Source organism: Saimiri boliviensis, chromosome 13 (genome assembly GCF_048565385.1).
Source record: "Saimiri boliviensis isolate mSaiBol1 chromosome 13, mSaiBol1.pri, whole genome shotgun sequence".
Lineage (NCBI taxonomy): Eukaryota > Metazoa > Chordata > Mammalia > Primates > Cebidae > Saimiri > Saimiri boliviensis.
The window spans coordinates 56685840-56713579 of record NC_133461.1 but is presented as its reverse complement, the minus strand read 5'-3'; the positions used below and the strand labels follow the sequence as shown (position 1 = coordinate 56713579).

The following is a 27740-nucleotide window of genomic DNA, read 5'->3' as shown; positions in this document are numbered from 1 at the left end:
TTATTCTTGCTGTCATCTTACAATTGGGTTTTTATTGAAACTTCTCTTTTCTTTTCTTTTTTGAGATGGAGTCTCACTCTGTCGCCAGGCTGGAGTGCAGTGGTACAATCTTGGCTCACTGCAACCTCCACCTCCCAGGTTCAAGGAATTATCTGCCGCATCCTCCTGAGTAGCTGGGACTGCAGGCATGTGCCAGTATGCCCTGCTAAATTTTTGTAGTTCTAGTGGAGATGGGGTTTCACTGTATTAGCCAGGATGGTTGATCTCCTGACCTCATGATCCACCTGCCTTGGCCTCCCAAAGTGCTGGGATTACAGGTGTGAGCCACCACATCCAGCCTTTTTTTTTTGAAACAAAGTCTCACTGTGTCACCCACACTGAAGTGCAGTGGTACAATTCTCTGCTCACTGCAGCCTCAACCTCCCAGACTCAGATGACCTTCCCACCTCAGCCTCCCAAGTAGTTGGGACTGCAGGTATGCGCCACCATGCCCGGCTAAGCTTTTGCAATTTTTGTAGAGACAGGGTTTTACCATATTGCTCAGGCTGGTCTTGAACTCCCGGGCTCAAGCAATCTGCCTGTCTTGGCCTCCTAAAGTGCTGGGATTATGGGCGTGAGCCACCACGCCTGGCCTGTTGAAGGCTCTATGTCCTTCATTTGTCTTACCTGGTCTCTCATATTCTTTTTTTTTTTTTTGAGACGGAGTTTCGCTCTTGTTACCCAGGCTGGAGTGCAATGGCACGATCTCGGCTCACCGCAACCTCCGCCTCTTGGGTTCAGGCAATTCTCTTGCCTCAGCCTCCTGAGTAGCTGGGATTACAGGCACGTGCCACCATGCCCAGCTAATGTTTTGTATTTTTAGTAGAGACGGGGTTTCACCATGTTGACCAGGATGGTCTCGATCTCTTGATCTCGTGATCCACCCGCCTCGGCCTCCCAAAGTGCTGGGATTACAGGCTTGAGCCACCGCGCTCGGCCTATACAATTTATTTCTAAGCATTTTTATTTTTTTCCTTGAATATCCAGCATCTCAAATAGTTTATGGGAAACAGGATAGCTTAGGAAAGTATCAAAATTCTCATAAGACAATTCATTAACATTTGGCAAAAGAAAGGAGATATTTAATCCCTTTTTGACTTTAAATATGTAAAGTGGAATTAATGTTAGTCTTTTCCTACCTCACAAAAATCTGAGTTACATATACTTTGGAGATAATCCATTAGAAAATGCACCTAACTTAATATAGGTTATGAAGGAATTGGTGGGGTGAAGTTTAGGAAGCAGAGATTTTTTACTAGAATATTCTTTGCATTTAATTTATTGCAATAAGCATAGATCTTGTCCAAAAAAAAAAAAAAATCCACTAAAAGCATAAAAGATTTGGCAGCAAATACACCTAGGGCACTGAGCACATAGCTTTATATATACATACTATCCAACCAGAACTTGATTTGAGCAATAAACATTATAAAAACAAAGAATAATTGTGATAAGATTTCCAGGTGTCAGGCCAGACACAGTGGCCTATGCCTGTAATGAGACAGACTGCTTGAGGCGGGAGTTAGAGACCACCCTGGGCAACATAATCTCATCAGATTCTCAGAATATGACTATTTATTAACCTAATGATCAACTTTAAAAATCATTTCCATTTATTTAGGTCTTTTTATATTTCTCCAAATGTCTTATAATTTTCTTGGTGGATGTCTTAAACATCTTTCAGATTATTTATTATAACTGATAACAAGTTTTCTTACTTTCAAATTGTTGCTAGTTTACAGAAAATCAAATTTTTACATGTTGGTCTTGTATACAGTGGCCTTAATTTGAACACTTTACCTGCAGAAGCTTTTATACTTCTAATTTGCAAATATGTCAGTTTCATTTCTGTGCAGCCATGCTTATAGTTTGGAAGACAAAACTGTAAAGATACTAATTTTCTCCAAATTGATGTATAGTTTGACTGCAATACTAATGAAAATCCCAGCAGGAGCCGGGTGCAGTGATGGTCACACCTGTAGTCCTAGCTACTGAGGAGGCTGAGGCGGGAGGACTGTTTGAAAGCCAGAGTTTTGAGTCCAGTCTGGGCAATAGAGCCATACCCTGCCTAAAAAGAAAGAAAGAAAAAAAATCCCACCAGTCTTCTGTTATTATTTTGGTGAAAATTAACAATCTGTTTTAAAAATATATATGGGGACACAGCTGGGCAAGGTGGCTCACACCTATAATCCCAGTACTTTGAGAGGCTGAGGTGGATCACCTGAGGTCAGGAGTTCAGGACCAGCCTGGCCAATATGGTAAAACTCCATCTCTACTAAAAATACAAAAATTAGCTGAGCATGGTGGTGGGCACCTATAATCCCAGCTGCTTGGGAGGTTGAAGCAGGAGAATCATTTGAACCCAAGGGGCAGAGGTTGCAGTGAGCCAAGCCAAGATCATGCCATTGCACTCTAGCCTGGGCAATAAGAGCAAAACTCTGTCTCAAAAAAAAAAAAAAAAATTATATGGGAATGCAAAGGGCCAAGTATAGCCAAGCCAATTTGGAAGGATTACAAAGTCGAACTTCCATTACACATATAAAATATTATAAAGCTGCAGTAATTAAGTATGGTATTGGTAAGTACAGAGAAATACACCAATGGTTTGGTCACCTGAATTACAATGCAGGAAAGAAGTCTTTTCAGTGAACTCTGCAGTACCAACTGAGTATCTATATGGGAGAAAGCCAAAAAATACTTCTTGATCTCTACCTCACAAATGAATTCACAGATTGATTGTAGAACTGTGAAAGTAACTATGAAATTACAAACTAAAGTAACTGTGAGTTTGCCATTTAGGTTAACTTATTTTTTTTTTTAATTTTAAATGAAGGGTGAACAAGTTAATTTAAGCTGAAATCCCAAATGACAAGTGATCAGAGTCAGAGTGAACATGTGAATAATGACAGTGGCTATGTTTTCTTTGTAGCACAAAGCTCAAGTCCTTGGTCTCCAAGAAGCTTACAGGTATGGATTGCATGGGCTAACTCAATGCTGAACTTCCATTCCATATTCGTAGTGTGTCCTGTAACAAATTAGAGAGAAAGCTAGAAGCTGTATTTCTCAGACTTTCTTGCAGCTAGGGATCTGGACATGATTTAGTTTTGGCCAAGCAGATGCACCTAGAGAAGGCAGGCGTGAGATGCAGGCTGTGCCAATGCCAGCAAGCAGGATCACGGAAGTGCCTTTTCTGAGGCAGTGTGAACATACGAGGGTTCCTAAGTGGCAAGAGGAATGGTACAAAACATCTAACTGGGTGTAGATAGTAGCAGACCTGACAAGTGTTGCAGAGAATCAGCAGTGGTAGTGTGGCTTCCTGATCACGGCGCTATCTGGATCCTCACAATATTGGTATACTTGGGAGTGAGTGGTTTCCTGAACTTAGAAAGAGGAAGTAGCTCTCTTGGTTGATCTGGTTCTACAATGTGGCATTGGGAGTGATTCCTCAAAGCTCTCTCAGTTCTCAACAAATGTAAGTTCAGATTAGTATGTCATTTTGAAAGTCTTCTCTTGCTTAAACTAGTTAGAACTAACTCTGTTCTCTGCAACTGAACCTTAATATATTAGGTAATCGTGATGAGCTTGAGAAGGTAGTAAGGACACTGTCAGGAATCGTGCTGAGATTTTATCCTGTTTGCACAGTGCCTGTCACAGTTTCGTGGGTCCTGGCAAGACCCCTGGGTCATAGTCAGATGACTTAAAGCACAGCAAGCAGCATGAGCTTCATGTTCCATTGGTTCCCTTTGCCCTCCAAGTCCCATGTGGGCAATGCAGAGTGGCCCAGGTGGGTGGTGAGCACACAGTGGGTTTGCATCATAGGTGGAAGAGGCTATCCTTATAATACTGGACAGTAAACAAACTCAACATCCTCTCAAGGGAGACACACTGTCTTCCAAGGCTGTTCACTATGTAAATATCCTTGGAAAAGACAGTCAAAAGATAGGTTGTCAGAGTCTCTACTTACCGGACGTGCAGAAATGCAAGAGACCCATGAAGAATTGTTTCCCAACACACATTAGCCAGCTTTTCTTTTGAATTACAGCCACTCTTGTTTTAGAGCCCAAGACCACGTTTTATCTTTTAAAAATATATTTTAACCATGGAATTTAACAAACATTTATATACAATCAAAGACTAATTTGAAGTATGTTTTCCATTCATTTCAGCCATGAGAAAACACATTGCAGTCAAAATTAAAGATATCCATCCATAAATTACTTTTATTTCTCATTAAATGAGCACAGAGTCATTAGTATATTAATAACAGATATGTTTATTATTACATATCCATCAGTGCGGCTTTCAATACCACTTGAAACATGCATATCATCCTAGAGACGATCAGTTTTCCAGTGCTTCTTATCTGATACACATTATTGCAAAGCCATTATAAATTACTGAGGAGGTATTTGGTTAAAAAAAAAAACAATAAATCATACTGCCCATATGAATCAACACTTGTTACTGGACAAGAGTTTAATGGTATTCATTTGGAAATTCCTATGTTAACTGGAAAACATCATGGATGTATTGCCATAATTTCCTTTTCATATTGATGCGATTTCTACATTTTTTGCAGTTTTTATAAAGTCATTATTGTAGCAGGTAGTTTGACGCAAAGATTGTACTCAATTTATGAAAGTCCAACAAACCTCTAAATACTTTAAATTAAACCAATTATCAATGAAAAACTCACTGACACACATAATTTTTTGAAAATACATTTTTTGAAATTTCTATACTTACTCATGGCAGTTAAAATAATTATCTCAAATTAAGGCACTAAAAGGACAATGCAACCCCCATTGAAAGTGTTCTAAGAATAATTTACATTTCAAACAGTGCATACATTTCTTATATGTTCGTTAACTTAATGTCTTTATCATTTAAAACCACAAAGAAATACATTATACAATTATAGAAATGATGTACCCCACGAAATGCTTTTAAACTTGGTTCTTTTGCACAGTTAGTTTCCTAATGTCTCTAGTAGTAAAATAACTCAATATGGCTTGGCAAAAATGCATAGATTAAATGTAATTTTTTTTTGTCCTCTCCCATTCCCCAAACTTGCTGAAACATATACAGTATTTTGTAAAGCATAATGAAAGATATTTAATTTCTCCATGAAGTCCACCATGGGCAATCAACAGTAAGGCTTTTAAATTCTACAGTGAGGGCACTGAAGTTCAAGTGATATCACTGCTTTCTTAAAATAGTTTTGTATAGTCTCGCAAGAGCACAAAAACATAAGTCATTAAAAAAAAAAAAAACAAAAAACTTCAGTTTGTCTCATTTTGAGATATTTTCTTTACTCCTTCCATGAGCTGATCTTGATAGTGATGGCCGTTCCACTTGAAAGTGAAAGTCCCTTCCTCTTACTCATATGAGGAAAACTCTGTTCTATCACGACTGACAGGCATTTTCTTATAAATCCAAAAAGGCAGCACCTTTAAAAAAAATACATATCTACCTAAGCTTTCCCCCAATTGTACTTGCATTACATAGTAATAATTAATCTAATCTACCTGTAGGCAAACCCGCAATTAAAAAAAAAACCCTCAGTGTGTTGTGCCAAAGCAAGGACAGAATAACAGCAATCTTAACCCTGAAGCCTGTGATATTTGTGTCAAAGAAACAGCCTGTCTGCTCTGCATGGTTAAAGAAGCCTGGTTTATCAGGTAGCATCCCACACGATTCCACAAGGCATTCGGTCACATGGTTAACTGTTGAGGGCAGAAAGAAAAACTAATTTAAGAAATGCACTCAGTTTAAAAACACAAGAAACAAACATTAGAAGGAAAGGTAAATATACATTATCTTTACATACAATAATTAACAATCACACAAAATTTGGAAAACAAGGAATAGGAAAAATATACTTAGTATTCTCTCCTCTTTTATTCTATACCTTTTCTTACTCAGCTATAATTCCATTTTAAATCATTTTAGATCCAGTTTAAATTTTCAGACACTTTTTTTTACTCTGCTATAATCTCATTTTAAATCATTTTTAGATCCAGTTTACAACCTATGCTCAGGAGAAAGCTAACACAGCATTCTACAGAATTAAGTTAGCAGTGAGGTGATAATACCTGGGGTGGTGTGGTGGCTGAGGAAGGAAAGGATATGAGTCAGTTCAAAGGATTAGGCCTGGTTACTGACAATAGGGATGAATTCAAGATGGTTTCAGGCCTGCTTGGAAGATGTGGTTGACATTAGAAGCGAGGCAAATCAGTGTTAGGTCTCAGCTTCTAGATTCGAGTGGCCCTATTAATCTAAGGATTATACTCTAGGGAAGCTGGTATGTGGTGCAAGAGAGGTTTTGGAATTGGACAGAAATGGTTTCCAATCTTGGCTGTGTGATTGAGCAAACTGCTTAATTTCTCTGAGTCTTATTTGCTAATATGTAAAATGAGAACTTAATGAGATGAGATTTCACAATTTCTCTTGAAAAAAGTTAATTGCTGGGTGCGGTGGCTCACGCCTGTAATCCCAGCACTTTGGGAGGCTAAGGTGGGTGAGTCACCTGAGGTCAGGAGTTCGAGACCAGCCTGGCCAACATGGAGAAACCCCATCTCTACTAAAAATACAAAAATTAGCAGGGCATGGTGGCACGTGCCTATAATCCCAGCTACTCGGGAGGCTGAGGTAGAAGAATAGCTTGAACCCCGGAGGCAGAGGTTGCAATGAGCTGAGATTGCACCACTGCACACCAACCTGGGCAACAGAGCAAAATTCCATCTCAAAATAAATAAATAAATAAATAAATAAATAAATAAATGGTTAATTATGTCTTATGATTGTTTATCATAGCATAAAAGATATTTTTGGGAGCCGGGCGCGGTGGCTCAAGCCTGTAATCCCAGCACTTTGGGAGGCCGAGGCGGGTGGATCACGAGGTCGAGAGATCAAGACCATCTTGGTCAACATGGTGAAACCCCGTCTCTACTAAAAATACAAAAAACTAGCTGGGCGTGGTGGCGCGTGCCTGTAATCCCAGCTACTCAGGAGGCTGAGGCAGGAGAATTGCCTGAACCCAGGAGGCGGAGGTTGCAGTGAGCCGAGAGCGTGCCATTGCACTCCAGCCTGGGTAACAAGAGCGAAACTCCATCTTAAAAAAAAAAAAAGATATTTTTGGGAAAAAGTCCATCAAAAATAATTAAACAGCCAAACATGGTGGCTCAAGCCTGTAATTCTAGCACTTTGGGCAGGATCACTTGAGGTCAGGAGTTTGAGATCAGCCTGGCCAATGTGGCAAAACCTCATCTTTTCTAAAAATACAAACATTAGCTGGGCATGGTGGCATGTGCCTGTAATCCCAGCTACTTGGAAGGCTGGGGCAGAAGAATTGCTTGAACCAGGAGGCAGAGGTTGCAGTGAGTTGAGATAGCATCACTACTGCACTCCAGCCTGCGCAACAGAGTGAGAGACTCTGTCTCAAAAACAAAAAACACACAAACACACACACACACACACACACACACACACACACACACACACACACATACAAACAACAAAAAAGTTAAACAACAAAGAAGTAGGACTTAACTGGGAAGTTTGTTTGTAATAACATAGTCACTGATATGCAGCCATAAAAAAAAATGAGTTTGTCTGGGCGTGGTGGCTCATGCCTGTAATCACAACACTTTGGGTGGCCGAAGCAGGTGGATCACAAGGTCAGGAGTTCGAGACCAGTCTGGCCCCCACAGTGAAACCTGGTCTCTACTAAAAATACAAAAATTAGCTACCCGTGATGGCGTGCACCTGTAGTCCTGGCTACTCAGGAGGCTGGGGCAGGAGAATTGCTTGAACCTGTGAGGCAGAGGTTGTGGTGAGCTCAGATTGAACCACTGCATTCCAGCCTAGGTAACAGAGCAAGACTCTGTCTCAAAAAAAAAAAGAAAAAAGAAAAAAGAAAAAAAAAAAGAAAATAGGATGAGTTCATGTCCTTTGTAGGGATATGGATAAAGCAGGAAACCATCATTCGCAGCAAAGCAACGCAGGAACAGAAACCAACCACCACGTGTTCTCACTCGTAAGTAGAAGTTGAACAATGAGAATACACGGACACAGGAAGGGAAACATCACACATCAGGACCTGTTGGCGGGTGGGGAGCCAGGGGAGGGATAGCATTAGGAGAAATATCTAATGTAGATGATGGGTTGACGGGTGCAGCAAACCCCATGGCATGTGTATACCTATGTAACAAACTTGCACGTTCTGCACATGTATGCCAGAACTGAAAGTATAATAATAATAAAAAAACATAGTCACTGACATTTAATTTTGCATGTTGGCATAGTAAGGGAAATTAACAAAAAAGGAAAAAACAATTTTGATTTTTTGTAGAAAAACTATGCCAACAGTTAAAAAATAGAAAAGATGATTAAAAGTTTTACATGAATTTTTGCATTAAAAAAATTAACAAGTTGGTTAAACCATTAAGGGCTAAAAATATGTTGTGTACACCAACTTATGACAATAAAATCAGACATAGAACTAAATGAATATATTGCATGTATTATTATTATTAAATTCTAATAAGAACATGTTAAACTAATTTATAAAGTCACTGCAAGTAATATATAAAGACCTAGCTACAAATGATAGCCTCTGTGTTGAAAAGAAGTTAGATTTCTGATTTTAATAGATGCTATCCAATCATTTTCACATTGTTAAAAAGGTTAGCATTTCAAATCCTTACCTAGTTTTTCCAGATGTATTTTTGACCACTTTCCGGAAAGACTGATTTGCAGTGGATCTTGTAGAAAGCGTTCGAGGGGAGGCACGAACAAAACCAGATGGTGGATTCTTAGGAATTTTCTTTACTAAATGAGTTACCCATTTTTTTTGTTCATCCTGAGAACATGCTAACAGCAGCATATCTCTTGCTGATGTTACATCATAACTTACTATGTTATGGGGGAAAAAAAATCGTAATTAAAACCATATAATTTTAAAAATCCAACCTATCAAATGCATAGTTTTTCAAGTTCTTAAAGTTTTAAAAGTTTTACTATGCTTAAATAAGCATGAACAATATCTCATTCTCCTTAAGTTAAATAAATCTGGAATTTAAAAAGAAAACATTAGTAAAAACAAATAAAGTAAAACTAGAAATATTTTAAAAAAATAAATGTATTTAAATAATGAAAGTTTCTTATCTGAAAGTAGCTATAGTCTATATTCTGTCCCTCAAGCTGCCTCTGCTAAACTACAAGATATTCTGTCTATGATAGAGCATGCATGCTGATCCATGCAGTGAATGCCACACAGAAAGAAGAGGAAAAACTCAAGGGAGGAACAGAGTGGAATTCACCTGTTGCTCTTCTCTCCAACTTGGAAAAATTTCTTAGTGGCAAGTTTGTTTTTGTTTGTTTACAAGGGGATTCTCTTTAAAAACATCACTGGCCGGGCGTGGTGGCTCAAGCCTGTAATCGCAAGGCGGGTAGATCACGAGGTCCAGAGATCAAGACCATCCTGGTCAACATGGTGAAACCCCGTCTCTATTAAAAAGACAAAAAATTAGCTGGGCATGGTGGCGCGTGCCTGTAATCCCAGCTACTCAGGAGGCTGAGGCAGGAGAACTGCCTGAACCCAGGAGGCGGAGGTTGCGATGAGCCGAGATTGAGCCATTGCACTCCAGCCTGGGTAACAAGAGCGAAAACTCTGTCTCAAAAAAAAATAAAAAAAACATCATTGGCCAGGTGCGGTGGCTCACAACTGTAATCCCATTGCTTTGGGAGGCCAAGGTGAGTGGATCACCTGAGGTCAGGAGTTCAAGACCAGGCTGGCCAATATGGTGAAACTCTGTCTCTACTAAAATACAAAATTAGCCGAGTGTGGTGACCCACACCTGTAGTCCCAGCTACTCAGGAGGCTGAGATAAACTGCTGGAACCTGGGAGGTGGAGGCTGCAGTGAACTGGGATCACATCACTGCACTCCAGCCTGGGTGAGACAAGAGTAAGACTCCATCTCAAAAATAAATAAACAAATAAAAATGAAAACATTCTTAAAAGCTAAAAGCTGCACATTGCTCCACCAGTATCAAAATAGTACTTCTCATAATCTCCTTTCAACTTGGTATAGAAATCACTACATGTATGTTATTTCACTGAGACTTTAAATTTGTTGTAAGTTGTAAAAATAATTTTCATGCCTTACCTTTACATGGACAAATTAAGTCCTCTTTCTTATCTAAGTGATCTCTGTGGCACTTAACATGGCATCTTCGACACTCTAGGGCAGGGGGTGGCTTAAAAACATGCCAGAGAGGTTTGGCACAGGCATCACAATTGGCAGGAAAGTGGTAGAGTGTAGGAATAAACTCATGGCCTTTGTGATTCTGGAAATTAGTTTTTTCAGCTTGTTGTACTGGTTCCATCTCGACATCTTTTCTACATTCACCTTCATTTGCATATAGTATCTACATTCAGGAATGGTGAAAGGAAAAAGATTTTTAAAATCTTAAGCATTGGTATATTTTACACTTACTTCACAAAAACACTTAGGACTTAAGATTCTTTAAAATTGTGATTTCAGATTTTTACCTGGAATATTTTAGGAATTTCTTCAGTTTCAGCTCTATACACATCTCCTTGGGTTACAGGTCGAACATGAAACAGTTTACTAAAATGAAAATAAATATAGGCCATTTACAAAAACTCATTTATTGTAAAAGACAGACATTTCACTAAAGAGGACATACAGGGGGCAAATAAGCGCATAAAATATTCAACATCATCAGTCATTAGAGAAATGCAAATTAAAACCACAATGAGTATCACTACACGGCTATAAGAGTTTAAAAAAATAAAAATAGTAATAACACCAAATGCTGGTGAGAATGCAGAGAAAGTAAATCACTCATACACTGCTGATAGAAACGTAAAATTACAGAGCCACTCTGGAAAGAGAGTATGGCATTTCTTAGAAAACTAAACATATGTTTACCATATAACCCAGCAAACAACACTGTTCAGCCTTTAATTCCAAGAAACAAAAATTCATTTAAATTTTTATATCTATTTTTAAAAACCTGCACATAGATGTTCATAGGAGCTTTATTCACAATAACCAAAAACTAAGAACAACCCAAATGAATGGGTAAGCAAACTGTGATACATCTATACTATGGAATACTACTCAATAAGAAAAAAAATTATACTTGGATTGATCTTAAGGGAATTATATTGAGTGGAAAAAAAAGCTGATCATGAAAGATTACACATTATTTGATTCCATTCATATAACACCCTTAAAGAGACAAAATTATGGAGATGGAGAACAGATTAATGTTGTCATGGATCAGGGAGAAGCTGCCTTTTAGCTACAAAAGGAGTAAGCATAGGGATGGGATGCTTGTGATGGAATTTTTCTGTATTTTGAGTGTGGTGGTCATATGAATCTAGACACATGAGAAAGGCCTACAGATTGGAAAGAAAGAAGTAAAACTCATTATTTGGTGATGACATGATTACATGCAATTGTCTCTTGGTATCTGTGGCAGATTGGTCCCAGGACCCCTGGAGGATACCAAAATCCTTTGGGGATTTCGAAAAGAGAGAGAAAGAGAGGGAGGAGGGAAGAGACAGGAAAAAAAGAAAAGATAAAAAATGTTGTAGTATTTGTATATAACCTAAGCACACCCTCCTGTATATTTTAATTTGTCTCTAGATTACTTATAATACCTAATACAATGTAAATGCTATGGAAATCATTATCATACTATATTGTTTAGAAAATAATGACAAGAAAACAAATCGGTACATATTTAAGTATAGACACAACCACAGTAGGCCTAACTACATTTTCAATCCATGGTTGGTTTGAATGCACAGATGCAGAACCCAAAGATACAGAGGGCTATGTGCAGAAAAGCCCTGTGGAACTGACCCCAAAACCCTACAACCCTACAAAACTGTTAAGTGCAAAGCAAGATTAAATGATTCAAGGTCAACATATAAAAACAAATATTGTTGCAACAACCAGATACCTATGTGGGGTGGGGGTGGGGTAGAAGCCAATCTGACCTAAACAACTAACTACCTCTTACCAAACACAGACCACAAAAAGCACAAAACATTTTTAAAAACTGGTACATTGATCCTCATTAAAGGACACCATTAAGAAAATCAACAGGTAAGCAACAGATTGAACAATATTGGCATTACATATTATTTTTTTTTAATTTAAGACCCATTTATTTATCTACTTATTCGACATGTAAACTGAGCATAGAACAGGCCAGTGTTTTCTGATGTTTTAAAGCCCTTCTTTATTGGGTATACCTAAAACTATCTTCCTTCACTGCCAAGATTTTGCTACACTTATTATCTCACCCTTACCTCCACCATTTCCATTTAAAATTAGTAACTTCTGTTTATCCCCATCAGTTAAGACATTTTTTTAGACTTTTGTTTCCATGCTATGAAAATAATGCCTGTTGTTTTTCATTTTTCAACCATAAAAATGTATTATTGAATCTGTTTTATTAAACTGCATGTCGTCTCCACATCCTGCCAGGGGAGTTTGGGCCACTCTGGAAATGCGCTCCTGGGAGAGAATCACTGTCCTAGGAATTTACTGCAAGTGAAATTCTAAAAATAATGATCTTGCAAAGATCATGCTGGAGAGCTCAGAAAACCAAGGTAGTTTCTTCCAATAGATAAAGAAGATGAGACAAAGGAAAGGTCTAGAGAATAGAATTTGGGGTTATAATTTGTTTTTCTTTTATCATTTCTCAAATTTGCTTTCCACCAAATCTCTCCACATATTTCTAACATAGGATTCTTATTCAGAATATATATAGAACTCTTAGAAAACCAATCTTAAAAACAAGCAACCCAATTTAAAAATGGGCAAAAGACTCGAAAATACTTCAGAAAATAGATACAATGGCTAAAAATGACATGAAAGATTTTTGGTATTATTAGTTATGAGGAGAATGCAAATTAAAATAACAATGAGATAGCATTTAACAATCACTAGAACAGCTGAAATCAAAAGTTAGTATCACCAAATGTTGGTGAGGATGTGGAGCAACTGAAACTCATACTGTTGGTGAATATAAAATAGTGTGCCGTAATAATTTTTGAGAACTGTTTGGCAAATTTTAAAAAAGTTAAACACAGATCTACTTTATAACCCAAGATTCCACTCCTAGGTGTTTACCCATGAGAAATGAAAACATAAGTTAAAAAAAAAAAGGAGTGCTCATAAATCTTATTTACAATAGCCCCAAATTGCAAGCAACCCAAATGTCAATCAATATAAAAAGGGATAAACATATTATGGTATATTCATGTAATGAATACTGTTCAGCAATACAAAGAATGATCAATACATACAATACCACAGGTGCAGGCTGAGTGAAAGCTGCCAGGCACAAAAGTGTACATTACTATTTAATTCCATTTATATAAAGTTCTACAACAGGCAAAACTAATCTTGGTAACAGAAATCAGATCATGAGAAGGGGCACAAGTGAGCTTTCTTCATAATTTAAAAAAAAATTCTTTTTTTAGAGACAGGGTATCACTAGGTTGCCTAGGCTGATCTTGAATTGAACTCAGGCCATTTGCCCACCTCAATGTCCCAAAGTGCTGGGGTTACAGGCATAAGCCACCATGCCCAGCCACAAGTGAGTTTTCTAGAGAAACAGAAATGTTTTTTATCTTGCATTGAGTGGTGGCTGTATGAGTATTTACAACTGTAAAAAGTTACTGAACAGAACACGTAAGACCTATGAACTTTATTGTGGGAAATTATACCTTAATAAAGAGAGAGGAAAGAAACCTCTTATCAATCTAAAAAGTATTTACATTAGTTTAAAGATGGTTCTTCCATACTAATGTTTATGTATTATTTCACTTAAGGCGGTAATTTAATTTTTTTTTTTTTTTGAGACGGAGTTTCACTCTTGTTACCCAGGCTGGAGTGCAATGGTGCGATCTCGGCTCACCGCAACCTCTGCCTCCTGGGTTCAGGCAATTCTCCTGCCTCAGCCTCCTGAGTAGCTGGGATTACAGGCACGTGCCACCATGCCCAGCTAATTTTTTGTATTTTTAGTAGAGACAGGGTTTCACCATGCTGACCAGGATCGTCTCGATCTCTTGACCTCGTGATCCACCCGCCTCGGCCTCCCAAAGTGCTGGGATTACAGGTGTGAGCCACCGCGCCCGGCCGGTAATTTAAATTTTGACAACTAAAGCTGCTTTTTAAAAAAATAGAAAATAAATGAGTATTCTCTGGTACTTATCTAGTTCTTTTTAAATTCTAACTATAACCAGCTTCAAAAATATTTAATTCCAAAGGAATGGCAATACCTCATTTTACATATGTATTTCTTTTAAATAGTACTTACTCACTTGACTTTGAATTTATTATTTTGCTGCATATGTTTTGCCTTTTCTACTACTAGTCAGTAAGCTCCTTAATTATGGAACTTACTCATCTTTATACGTACTACAGAATCTATGATAATACAAGCAACAACACTTAAGAAATCATTTTAGAATGGATATAAGAAAATATACTATACTTATTATAGGCCTCTTTGACCTATCACTACAATGGAACAGATATATTTATATTTCCCCTTAATAATGACAAAGAATCCTACACAGTTTTCTTTGGTATCCATGGGGAGTTGACTCCAGAAACTCCAACAATACCAAAGTCCAAGTATGCTCAAGGATCTTATATAAAATGATGTAATATTTACATATAACCTATGTACATCCTCCTGTACGCTTTAAAATCATCTCTGGATTACTCATAATACATAATACAGCGTAAATGCAATATAAACAGTTGTTATACTATATATTCTTTTTTAGAAATTTGTATTATTTTTAATTTATATTGTGATTTTTAATTTTCTTTCAAATATTTTCTATCCATAGTTGTGGACATGGAACCCACTAATACAGAGCTGACTATACATTTTGAAATGCTTTCTGAACTCAAACTACTAAACACTTGAAATAAAAAATTCGTTTTTCAATAAGCCTATAAATTTTTCCTTCTTACATTTTGCTAAAGATTAAAGTCAACATTTAGGTTTGTTAAACCAGAAAAGTAGAAAACAGTGTTTAAATAACACAAAATATACAATAAATTTCAAGTCTGAAAATAATTATCAAAAGTTAGCTCTCAACCCCTTTAAAATTCAATCAAAAGAACTTACTCTATGTCCAATACCATAGATGGATTGGATTGCTCCTTATCTTGCTCATCATTATAAAACAAAATTTTTTTGCTGCTTACCACAACATACTGAAATAAGAAAAAAGGGGGAAGAGTTAAAAGAACAACATTAACTTGGTTTAAAGTGATAAACATAATATTTGCCACTGATGTCTACATTATATTGTATTAATTACTGTAAAACCAATGCTAGTAAAAAAAAAAAAAAAGGAGTTAATATAAGTTCTATGCTTCAAAGTAAAATATAGAACAAAATACCAGTTAGAAACAAATTAGGTATATGGTACCTGTTTCTTCCAGCCATATCGTTTGATATTTCCTCTATTTGGTACTGAAAGCCAACCTTCAATTCTTGACTCTAGGAGAAAAAATATATATATTAGTCAGTCTTAAATTGTAACAAAAGAAAAACAATTAAAAGTTGTCTGACAGCATGCAGCAACAAGCAATTGAACACAACTAAATGAATAAGTGCTATAATTTGCTCTTCCATGCTTCAGTCACAAATCAACTTTAACGGCCATACAAATACTGCAGAAAAAAATTCCAAGCCACTTTTCCCATACAATTTAACATTTAGTACTCAATTACAAAAGTATGAAGTAACAATATACTTAAGAGCCAGGCAAGACTGGAATGGATTGCAGCTTAAATGGGATATGATGTAGAAGACTTTATCACTTAACATTCATATAAAAATAATCAGCAAAAAAAAAAAGAAAGAAAAAATTATGCAGCAGGTGGAACAAATCAGAGCCATGATTTACACAAGAAAGAGCAAGCAAAAGTATAGAAGTGTCCTATTACTCACAGAAGACAAGAATAGAAGATAAATAAATAAGGAATGCAGGCAGAATCAACTAGATATAAAGAATAAGAGAAAATCATTTTATTTGTTTTCTCAGTACAACATTCTGATTAAGCTTTTTGGTAAAACAATGGCAACAATTTCAATAAAATCGTCCAAATTTGGTTGAGGGGAGCACTAAATTCTAGTGGTTGAGTCCCATTACAATTCTCAAACTAAAGAGTTTTAAAGCCTCTTAAGTTTATGATGTCGCAATTTGATAAACAGTAAAACAACACAGAATTGGGTCTACCGCTATTTCAACTAGTACGTGCATACCAGGAATTCCTCAACTATTTGACCAAGGCATTTTATAATAACTAGCACTACTGTTTAAATGTAACTAATATTTACTAGAAATATCTGGGGAACAAAGACAATTCCATTAGAAATGGTTACTTTTATATCAGGTTGGAAATAAATTCATTCAATTTTACTATTTTCTATAGCTCTCAAAAATATTTGAAACATGAAAAAAACTTTATATTTGAAACACAAGAATAGAAAAATAACCCCAATTTCAACGTATGACACTAAAATATGAGATTACACAATCATTCAAATCATAATCCTAAGGGGAATATATATTGTCTCCCTTCACATAATTTAAAAGCTATAAAACTCAGTCTTACAGTAATAGTTAATAGGTAACATTTACTGACTTATTATAACTTATAAATTTATTAATTGCCCCATTTTATAATATCTCATATTTAATCTAAGTCCATGAATACAGGATATTATATTCCTAAGGATTCAAAATAGGCTCCATCATCTTCCACTTGCAAAAGAAGAGACTAAGTCTTAGCAAGGTAAACTGAAATTGTGCAAGGCAACTGTATCAGTATCTATCAAAGCTCTACGGTTTCAAACCCAGGCAGTCTAATTTCTGAGCTTATGTTTCTAAAGCACAACACTATTCTGTTCCCAACCAAGCTTTACAGTTGACTGAATTATGGAAAATATTTTTTCCCCTACTCCCACCAGGAACTCCACGCCTTTGCTTGTTATTCCTCTTCATATAAATTGTTAAAATGGAAGAAATAATGAGATAACTTTAGTTCAAAATGATCCCTGTCTTCTCCCATTTTTTTTGACATGAAGTCTTGTTATGTTGTCCAGGCTGGCCTCGAACTTCTGAGCCTTAGCTTCCTGAGCAATGGTATGCATCACAGCACCTAGCTTTAATTGCTGCAATTTAGTTCATGAAATAATTATTTTGTTGGTTAGGTAGTTCCTTGGTAAGTTTTGTGAAAGCAAGGACCATATCTTAACATTTGATTTTATATACCGCGTGGCAGCTGACACACAGAGGAGGTACTTGACAGGTTTCTGTTGATTATTTTGCAATTCTGCCTTTTTCTGAATTAAGCCAATTAGAGTCTTCCTTTGTAAATAGTGGTTATAGTTTAAAAAATAAATGGGCAGTTTAATACTAAATAACATGCAGAAGGCTGCTGATCACATATTGATCATTCACCAATATTTTATTTTACAAAAGTAAAAAAGTTATTATGAGAAATTTTCCCATTAGTGTGGCAGAAACTGCAGTTCTGGTTTTAAATTGTAGTTTGGAAAACATTAAGATGAACATTAGTGAGAATGAAAAATAGTCTTAATATCTGATAATACAAAGTTGTTTAGTATCAGTAATTCCTCTCTGAAAAAGATATAAAAAACCTTGAAATCTTGACATTCACACAAAATTGTGTATGTCAAAACACCCTACACCTCCACATTATTTCTTTGTGATAATAAATGTCAAAAATATTTATGCTTTTTGAGCCGGGCGCGGTGGCTCAAGCCTGTAATCCCAGCACTTTGGGAGGCCGAGGTGGCTGGATCACGAGGTCAAGAGATCGAGACCATCCTGGTCAACATGGTGAAACCCTGTCTCTACTAAAAATACAAAAAAAAAAAAAAAAAAAATTAGCTGGGCATGGTGGCGCGTGCCTGTAATCCCAGCTACTCAGGAGGCTGAGGCAGGAGAATTGCCTGAACCCAGGAGGTGGAGGTTGCGGTGAGCCAAGATCGTGCCATTGCACTCCAGCCTGGGTAACAAGAGTGAAACTACGTCTCAAAAAATATATATATATTTCAGGATTCTGAAATCCAAATGGATTCCCAGCCTAAGTCTGCCAATGCTTTCTGGCTCTAGATGTGAGTTAAACTGTCAGTTTTCTTTAATATGTCTTCCACGAGTTGTTATATGGTATGCCTTTATCTGTCATTTCAGTGTTCCTTAGAAATTTTATACATTGAGGGAATTTTATGAGTCAAATAAGCCCAAATTCTACATTTGCTCATATTTAAATTAAACGAAGAGGGGAGAGGAAAAAAGAATTAAATGAAATCTGGAATGCAAATAAAGGTGTTGAGAATATGTAAAGATTTTTGCCAATTTACAATAACAATGTTATGGGAGAAAATTTTAGTTTTCCTGTCTGGTGAATTCCCTCAGAGAAGCAACTCAACTAAGCTGAATAATAACAGATAAAAAATACATACTAGCTTCTCCTGTGTTTCCTTTCCTTACTCCTACCACTGATGAAAGATAATATACTTACCAGTTTTTAAAATATATAAAGACCTCCTCTAAAATAGGGGCCTCCTCTAAAATAGGGACCACCTGTGACTTAACTGGCGATCTGGAGGTAAACTGCTGTAAATTCCATCTTTCTTAAGCACAGAAATCAGCTTCTCCAGATAAGCAAATGGAACTCCCACTGACAGAACCTCTAAGTCTGGATTATCATTAATAATATTCTACAGGTCAGGTGAGGTAGCTCACGCCTGTAATCCCAGCAATTCGGGAAGCCGAGGTGGGTGGATCACAAGGTCAGGAGTTCAGGACTCAGCTTGGCCAAGATGGTGAAACCCTGTCTCAACTAAAAATACAGAAATTAGCCAGGCTTGGTGGTGGGTGCCAGTAATCTTAGCTACTTGGGAGACTGAGGCAGAGAATTGCTTGAACCCGGGAGGTGGAGGTTGCAGTGAGCCGAGATCGTGCCGCTGCACTCCAGCCTGGATGACAGAGCGAGACTCTGTCTCAAAAAAAAGAAAAAAAGAAAAAATATATATTCTACATATGTACAAAACCACCTTAGCTCAAAATTTTATACAATATATTTGTAGAGTCATTTTAACTTACAAGAAGTTAAATGTATATTACTGCAATGTCAGTGATTTCTTTACCCAAATAAGAGATAGTCTAACTATACGTACATTGATACTTGATACAGCCAATTCAAGTATCAGAGCTAACCTCTGAAGACTACCTAATTTATTTAGCTATACCACAAACATACCGTTTAAGAAACAGAGCTAGAGAACCATTTCAAAACACTTTAATTCAAAAGTGATATAAAAAAGAAAATTAAATCAACACTCAACAAGTCAGATGTACCAACTTCAAATCATGGTACATTTGGGCAAAGAAAGAAATTTTTATATATTCAAATATTGGGAAACACACCAAGAGATACACCATTTTCAGATTCAAGTTACATAACCTAAGGTCAAGCTGGATGGAAAAGAGAATGATACAAATAACCCATTTGAGATAATGAATATTACTGGAGTATCAAAACCAAAGGTTTTTCCTAATGCCTCATCTATTTCTACATTCTCTTCAGATGTCTAGGTTAACAGTTCCAAAAGAAGGAAAGAGAAAGAATGAGGAAAAGAAACAGTTATCACGTTAAAGTTTTTTGTCATTTAGGCAATAGACATCCATAACCCTAAGGGTAATCTCTAAGTTTACACATGTGCTAGGTCACAACCTGCTACAGAACCAAACGGAGGATAAAGACATAAAAGAATTAAGAGAATGAAGGTGACTTCAAGAACTTCAAAGAGTTTTAAGTCAGAAAAGGAATAACATTTTTTAATAAGGTTTTCAGAATTGGGAATTTTAGAGGGGAGATTTAAGATTTAAGCCAGTTAATAACAAAATGGCCACTGAGGATTCATAGAGGCTTCGATCCAGATGTACAAGATAATTAAATTATAATCTTTATATTGAACGATGAAATCTAAAAGAAATAATAAAAGTTGCAGTGTCAATTCATCCAACTACTTAAAAAAAATTGAACGACCCATATTTCAAAAAGTCATTAACTGTGAAGTAAACTTCATCTATTCAAAGTCCTCTCCTTTTTAGTATGTATATTCATTTACTAATTTTCTAAACTGAAGTAAAAACGAATCACTAGTCAGTACCTTCAAGACATTTTTCAGACACTTGAATGATACATAACTATCTAATATTAAGAATGACTATCAAAATTCTTTAATAATTCTTCCCATATATGACTGCAAAACCTTAACACTTCATTTGCCAAGAACTATTTTTGAGCATCTATTAAATGGTGAATTTAATAAAGATTGTTTTAATTTACTAGCAAAATATCTGACCTACAGAGAGGTAAATAATATTGACAAAGATTATCCATTAATTTCTACTTCCAATATGAAAGTCAAGGTTCAGCACTGCTGAGATTTTATAAAGTCTCAAAATTCAGAACACAGTAATAGGAAAAGAGATATTAACTGGCAAGGGAGATAGTAACTGGCAAGATATTTCTAGCAAGGGAGAATGGCCACCAGTACTCCTCGTCCCACTTGGTTTGAAAAATACACTAATTAAATCTATTTTCAAGTTTATGACCATATAAACAAAACTTCCAAGACCGTGAACTAAGACCGTACAGTATTTCAAATGTGTATACGTAAATGCATGTTATTAAATTATAATCTATTCATTTCATTTCTTTCTTTCCTTTTTTTATTAATTATTATTATTATTTTTTTAAAGACGGGGTTTCACAGTGCTGCCCAGGCTGGTCTCAAACTCCTGAATTCAGGCAATCCACTCATCTCAGCCTCCCAAAATGCTGAGATTAGAGACGTGAGCCACTGTGCCTGGCCTATTCATTTCATTTCTAAATTGAACTTATAGTATGTATATATCTCATCTCTATAAAGTACATATATGTCCTATAGTTTACATGATGATTAAGCCAAGAATGAGGCTGTGTTTAATTTTAAATTGATTCTCCACTGGGAAAAAGAAGACACGGAAAAAAGTCTGAAATCTTAGCCACTCATTCCTGCCTTTATTTGACCTCCCTGGCCTCTTACTGCACTGCCCAACTCCTTTTATCAATTTCTCCAGACTTTAAACTTAACAAAGTCTAATTAAAGTTGATCACTACTCCACTAGATAGGCTTCTATACATAGCTGCTGTGGTTCTGATGATAAAGTACAGTTCTTAGTTTTAGCACAAGAATAAATAAAATGTTTAAAGAGCTATTACTCACAAAAATGTACAACTTATAAAAATAGTGCGATGTGTTGCAGCAGCTTTGACTCTCACTGTGGACTTAGGGTGCTCAAAATAGATTTATAAACCTCTTATGGTTTTTATTCAGGTGGAGCTTCTTAGGTCTATTTAAATAGTCTAAGATTGCTTACAACTACTTCTACTCCATAAAATACACCAAGTATACAATCATCATCAGGCTTTGGCTATCAGAAATAAGAATTCCTTCTTAGGAATCCATGGACAAAATGACAAAGAGGTAGAAAACTAAATGAAAGAAATATATATTAATTTCCACAATATTTATATATGTTTGAATGATATGAAATTATTCTTACCTGGGAGATTTCCATCAGTTTCATCAGCACTAGGAAAACTAGCAACACTTGTAGAATCTGAGAGGTCCAACAGTTTCGCACGCAACTGCTCAATATCACTCTCTTTGCTGGCCAATTGCATCTGAAGCTCATTCCTATGTGCACATTCTTCTACCAATTGCTATTTTTGAAAAGTATCAAGATAATATAATCAAGCTAAAATAATTTCCAACATTATTAATTGAAATACAGCATGTAATTTAAACTGCTAATACTAAAAATGTACAGTAAACTTCATGAATGTTTGCTACCACACATTTTGATACACTACGGAAATGTCAAGTTCTTTCTCAGTAATAACACAGCTCAGACAAATTCCTTTTCTCCTTGCCTTAAAAAGAGTTTTTGTTTTTCTTTTCAAACATAAGCCATCAAAACAAAAGAGTTAAAACAATTGAAAATGCTTTTCTGGCTTCAAATGAAGTAGCTTTAAAGATACAGAAAACTTCAGAAAACTGTAACTGATGGAGCTAAAAAGCTTAGCACTAAATGCCAGAGACCAGGTTCTCAATTTTGCTCTGTTAACAAGCCAAGAGGTATCAAAAATTAAGCTTGCTATTTAGATTTCAAAAAAGTGGGTCTTGACTAGAGAAAATAAATAAGCTACAATACTTCAAAACCTCTACCCCAATTATAACAGCCATATCCCAATTTCAGTCTGAGACCAAACAGGCAGAACCCTTGACTGTCTCTTTCAGAATAGGGCCTCTAAATAAACAGCTGCTAATGGGTAAAAATTACTCCAGCTACAGTAACTAATAGGCAACACAGCATCTTTCTAGTTTTTCAAGATCATGTTTCATATTAGAGTAATAACGACTAAACTGTGAAGAGTATATACTAAAATATGTATTGTTAGATATAGGGAAACCCAATCTAAACAAGATAAATAAATAACAATTATATACAAAAATAATTTAAGAAAGTAATCCTTCACACTCATGTCTGTACACATACAGAAACCTTACCGCTTGCATGTCATTCAGTTCCTTCTGATGTTTCACTACCATCTGGTTGAATTTCTCTCTTTCTTGGTTGAGTTCCAGTTGTAGCTTTCGATTTTCCTTTTCTTTCTTTCTCAAATCTTGTGTATTAGCTTTCTTTCTATCAATTTTAAAATCTTTTCGATTCATTATTTCTGCCAACTTGTTAACAGCCTATTAAAATATTAATAAAGATCAATATTGTACTTACCCAATTTAATACACTAAAATGTGTTTTTTTCCTTCAAATTCAGGAAGCAGGACTTTGTGTGTGTATGAAAATTGGGACAACCTAACGAAGGCTGAGATATGATAACTGGTAGCACAAGTAACTAACATTCACTTATTTCACTACTTAAATGTAAGAACCAGGAGCTTTATTTGGTTAACTTTACAACCCAGTACTAAAGCAACAATATGCTAATTCTACTCTGATGTTAGGTACTAGCAAATAAAGCTTCTATGCCTTGGCCTATCTCTTATCTCCTATAACTATACAATACTACTAGGCAAGTTAGCTTTCTTAACTCAACTGAAATCCTATTTTTTTTTGAGACAGAGTCTTGCTCTGTCACCCAGGCTGGCATGCAGTGGCACAATCTTGGCTCAATGCAACCTCTGCCCCCTGAGTTCAAGTGATTCTCATGCCTCAGCCACCTGAGTAGCTGGTATTACTGAGGCGCACCACCACGCCCGGCTAATTTTTTTATTTTTAGTAGATACTGGGGTTTCGCCATGTTGGCCAGGCTCTTCTCGAACTCCTGGCCTTAAGTGATCTGCTGGCATCAGCCCCCTGAAGTGCTAGGATTATAGGCATAAGCCACCATGCCTGGCCTTGAAATCCTATTTCACACATAAGTATTTTATAGTTAACAGGGAAAGAATTTACATTATTTGTTCTGATGAAAAGCTTGAACCTTATAAGCCTTGGTTTTAGGAAAGAGTGCATAAAGAGCAATGAATAACTCAAAAGTGAACGTGTGGAAAAGACTGAAAGTATGTATACCTGTGTTTTAAGCGTTCGTTCAGTGTTGATATTCTTTTCAAAAGCAGCCTTAAGATTACTGATTTCCTCCTCCTTCTCCAATTTATATTCTGTCAACAAAGTATATTAAATGTTGTTATATGGCCTTAACTTAATTTCTGCATTTCAAACTAACAATGTCCTTAATTATTCAAATGAGCATATATAACATAGTAACTTTCAGTAATTTCACTAAGATAATTCTTAAGGCTACAGAAGTTATTTAATATGTGAAAACAGGTATCTTAGAAACCTAACACAACGTAGGTAAAGCCATTATCACTGAACTTGATTTAAACACGATGATTTTTTTTTTTTTTTTTTTTTTTGAGACGGAGTTTCGCTCTTGTTACCCAGGCTGGAGTGCAATGGCACGATCTCGGCTCACCGCAACCTCCGCCTCCTGGGTTCAGGCAATTCTCCTGCCTCAGCCTCCTGAGTAGCTGGGATTACAGGCATGTGCCACCATGCCCAGCTAATTTTTTGTATTTTTAGTAGAGACGGGGTTTCACCAGGTTGACCAGGATGGTCTCGATCTCTTGACCTCGTGATCCACCCGCCTCGGCCTCCCAAAGTGCTGGCATAAACATGATGATTTTTAAAAATTCTACATACCTTCCTCTGTCCTCCTCATTTTCTCTGTTAGCTCTTCGTTCTCTCTTCTTAATATTTCAATATCTTTGGTAAGCATGCCGTTTGCTTCTTCAAGCTAAACAAAGCACACAAAAGTTTATGCTCCAGCCTCTTTGCTATTCTCCTATTTCAGGCAATAACCTTTAAAATACAGTGCTAGATAAAAACAGATCAGACACTGCTGAACCACAGCAAATGTCTGGTTTCCGGCTTAAAATGTGTAGATATAATTACATCAAAAATATTTAAAAGTAGTTAACAGCCTCCAAAAATTATTTCAGTGTATGCATGTAGATATATGGGAATGAAAGGGGGCATATGTAACGGCAAGAGAACTAGATTGCAAACTAAGGAATTTGTATTTAGTTCTAGCTCTGCGATTAACCTAGTATGTGATCCTGAGCAAGTCATAATCTTCCTAGACTTCAACATCTTCATCTGAATATTGATGATGAAAATGATAATATAAACACTTGTTTATAGATTTTTAGTAACATATAATCATCACTATGTTATATGTTGTATTAATCATTCTATGTATACTGTCTTATTTAATTCTCAACAATCATGTGGAAGACATATTACTATTTCTGTTTTATAGATGAGAAATCTGAGGCTTAGAGAAGTTAAAGCCAACTTTACCAAGACCATATAACTTCTTGGAGCAAAACTGGAACCCAGGTCTGTATACCAGAGAGACTGATGGTGGCTTTAGAAGATCTAACTCCTCTTTTTAGTCCCATAATTCTATATAGACTACAGTTTAAACCTCAGGAATAGGTAATTGTTTGGAATATTGGTTTTCTTATAAATGGATTTATATATTATCCCAAGAATTCCTCAACCCCAAATGGTTTCTCTTATTTCACAGAATTCTGGCCCATAAAATCAGTTGCAATGTATTAAGAGAACAACAAATGAATTTAAGCTAAGACATTTCTTCATAAGAAATATAACTAATAAGATCTACAGCCATAAAGAAAAAGAGCCCAATATTGCATTGGTTCTGTGCCTATACAAAAAGCTCAAAGTAATGAACAAGAAATTTCAATAATTAACAAATGTTTGGTATTATACAAACTATTTTATACCTGAATACAGAATGACTACAATGTATAAAGTAGAAGTGAATATGTGTGCACACACACACTTACACTAATACTTTAAGATGTGACCTATTGTGATTTAAATAAATTTTATATAACCTGACTATCACACTTACCCGACTAACAGTGTGATCTTTATCTGTAATCTCTTGTCTATTTCTTGAAGCAGCTTTCTTGCTTTCTTGCGTCAATTCAAAATACTGTTCTTCCAGAAGACCTCGAGCCAACTGCTCAGACTCAGCTTTTGTTTCTGCTAGATCCAACTGAGTAGCAAGAGTTTCTCTGCAACAGTTTTTTAAAGAGAAATTGATATAAACAAATTCAGTTCATTCTTCTAACTTAATCATATTCTTAAAAACACAATTAACTTTAAACTATAAGAATTACTTTATTTCTTAAAATCAACTTTAAATTCGTTGCAAGCTTTCTATGAAAGTAATAAATGTAACCTCTCACACTTTGAAAAATTATAAAAGAACTAGTTTGCTATCAGATATTGTGCTTAACTAAAAACAATAAAGCAATAGCAAATAGTCTGCTTTTGAAAATAAATTGTGGATTTGGAATGGAAAGCAGCATGGCATGGTAGAAAAGTCAGTGGCTGGTAAATCAGCGGACCAGACCTAGACCTTTACCTCTGTTTGATCATTAACTCATTGAGTAGAGACATTGGGCAAGTCCCTTACATTTCATACAGTTCAATTTCATTAAATCTGTAAAATGAGAGGGTTAAACTAGTCCATTCCAGCTCCGAAATTCAGTAATATTATGAAAACTTGTAACAGATTCGCAAACCACTACAAACTATTCTGAGAATGATCCCTGGAAATGTTTTAGTATCATTGGTCTCTATTTTCTTCTTCTTGAAGAGCCTCTCTTAGATAAGCTATTCTGGTCATTACTGTATTCCCTGAACAGAGTAGGTGCTTAATAAATGTGTCCTGAATAATTTCCACCTCCTATTTTGTAGAGTATTACAATTCAAATTTTCTGTCTCAAGCCTCAAGAGGGAGACATACAGTAAAAATACACACACAAAATTTATTCATTCACCTAACAACTATTTATTTAAAGGTTTACTAAGTACTATACTATGTTTATTATGCATTAAACTGTTCTAGGAATTAAGAGATACAGCAGTAACAAAGTTCCTGCCCTCAGGAAGCATGTATTAGTGGGGCCATAAAGACAATTTAAAAAATGAACAAGTGCTATGTAGCATGCTATAGAGAATAATACAAGATAAAATATGGAAAGTTATGAATGTGGTCACTTTTACTACAGATCAAAGAGGCCTCTCTGCTAAAATGACATTAGTCAAAAAAGTAGGGGGAAGAGAACAGATATTGTAAGGGCTTCCAAAGGCAAGACAAGGACTCTGACTTTTATTGTGGCACTCTGATATTTTAGAAAGATCATTCTGGCTGCTGTAGTAAGATCAGACAGTAGGGAAACAATGGCAGAAGCAGGGATACCAGTTAGGAGGCTACTGAAATAATCAAGATTGGAGATGACTGCAGTTTGGACCAGGTCAGTAAATGGTACAAGTGATGAGAAGTGATTCGAGTCTATATATAACTTTTAGTTACAACTGGGAAAATTAGTTGATGGATTGCATTTAGAATGTAAGAAAATCTTGAAGAGTCTGGGATGACTCTAAATTTTTCACTTGAACAACTGGGAATAACAGAATTGCTCATTACTAAAATGGGGAAAACAGGGAGGAGCAGATGGCAAGGTGAGGGAATCAGGAATTACTTTCTGGACACATTAATTGTGGAGTGCTTAACACTCAAGCAGTGATGTCAAATAGACTGGATACATAAGTCTGGAATTCAAGGGAGAATACACTGGACTCTGATACCATTTAAAGCCACTAGGCTGGATGAGAACAAGTAGGGAGTAATCCCTTGAGTGATCTGCCCACCTGGGCCTCCCAAAGAGCTGGGATTTCAGGCGTGAGCCACTGTGCCCAGCCAAGTCATATTCTTAAGTAGGCAGGAAGAGATGGGATTGAGGGACTAGCATTAGGTAAGACCTAATGTTCTTGTCCATTTACATCATCAGAAGGAAGGCAGGGTTTATAGGTATTGTTCTCTATTTAGAAACTGTTCTCACCAAGATAATGAATAACCTTCAAAATAAACATAATTGACAATTTATGACTTTTTTGTGTGACCTTTCTAAATAC

General features: G+C 36.1%; 1 protein-coding gene across 4 annotated transcripts in view; it reads right to left on the bottom strand.

The window, feature by feature from the left end:
- Positions 1-4232: 4232 nt before the first annotated feature.
- The window catches only part of LOC101051787 (rho-associated protein kinase 1), a 167831-nt gene continuing 144323 nt past the window's right edge, over positions 4233-27740 (bottom strand). For all 4 annotated transcript variants that reach the window (XM_003924789.4, XM_010335516.3, XM_074383705.1 and 1 more), the window contains 11 exons: positions 25666-25831; positions 24426-24519; positions 23793-23881; positions 22772-22960; positions 21765-21924; positions 15543-15613; positions 15236-15324; positions 10596-10674; positions 10210-10471; positions 8748-8955; positions 4233-5765 (listed from right to left, as the gene is read on the bottom strand). In XM_003924789.4, coding sequence (XP_003924838.1) covers positions 5762-5765; positions 8748-8955; positions 10210-10471; positions 10596-10674; positions 15236-15324; positions 15543-15613; positions 21765-21924; positions 22772-22960; positions 23793-23881; positions 24426-24519; positions 25666-25831 — 1411 coding nt within the window. In that variant the 3' untranslated portion in view covers positions 4233-5761. The remainder of the gene's footprint in view (positions 5766-8747; positions 8956-10209; positions 10472-10595; positions 10675-15235; positions 15325-15542; positions 15614-21764; positions 21925-22771; positions 22961-23792; positions 23882-24425; positions 24520-25665; positions 25832-27740) is intronic.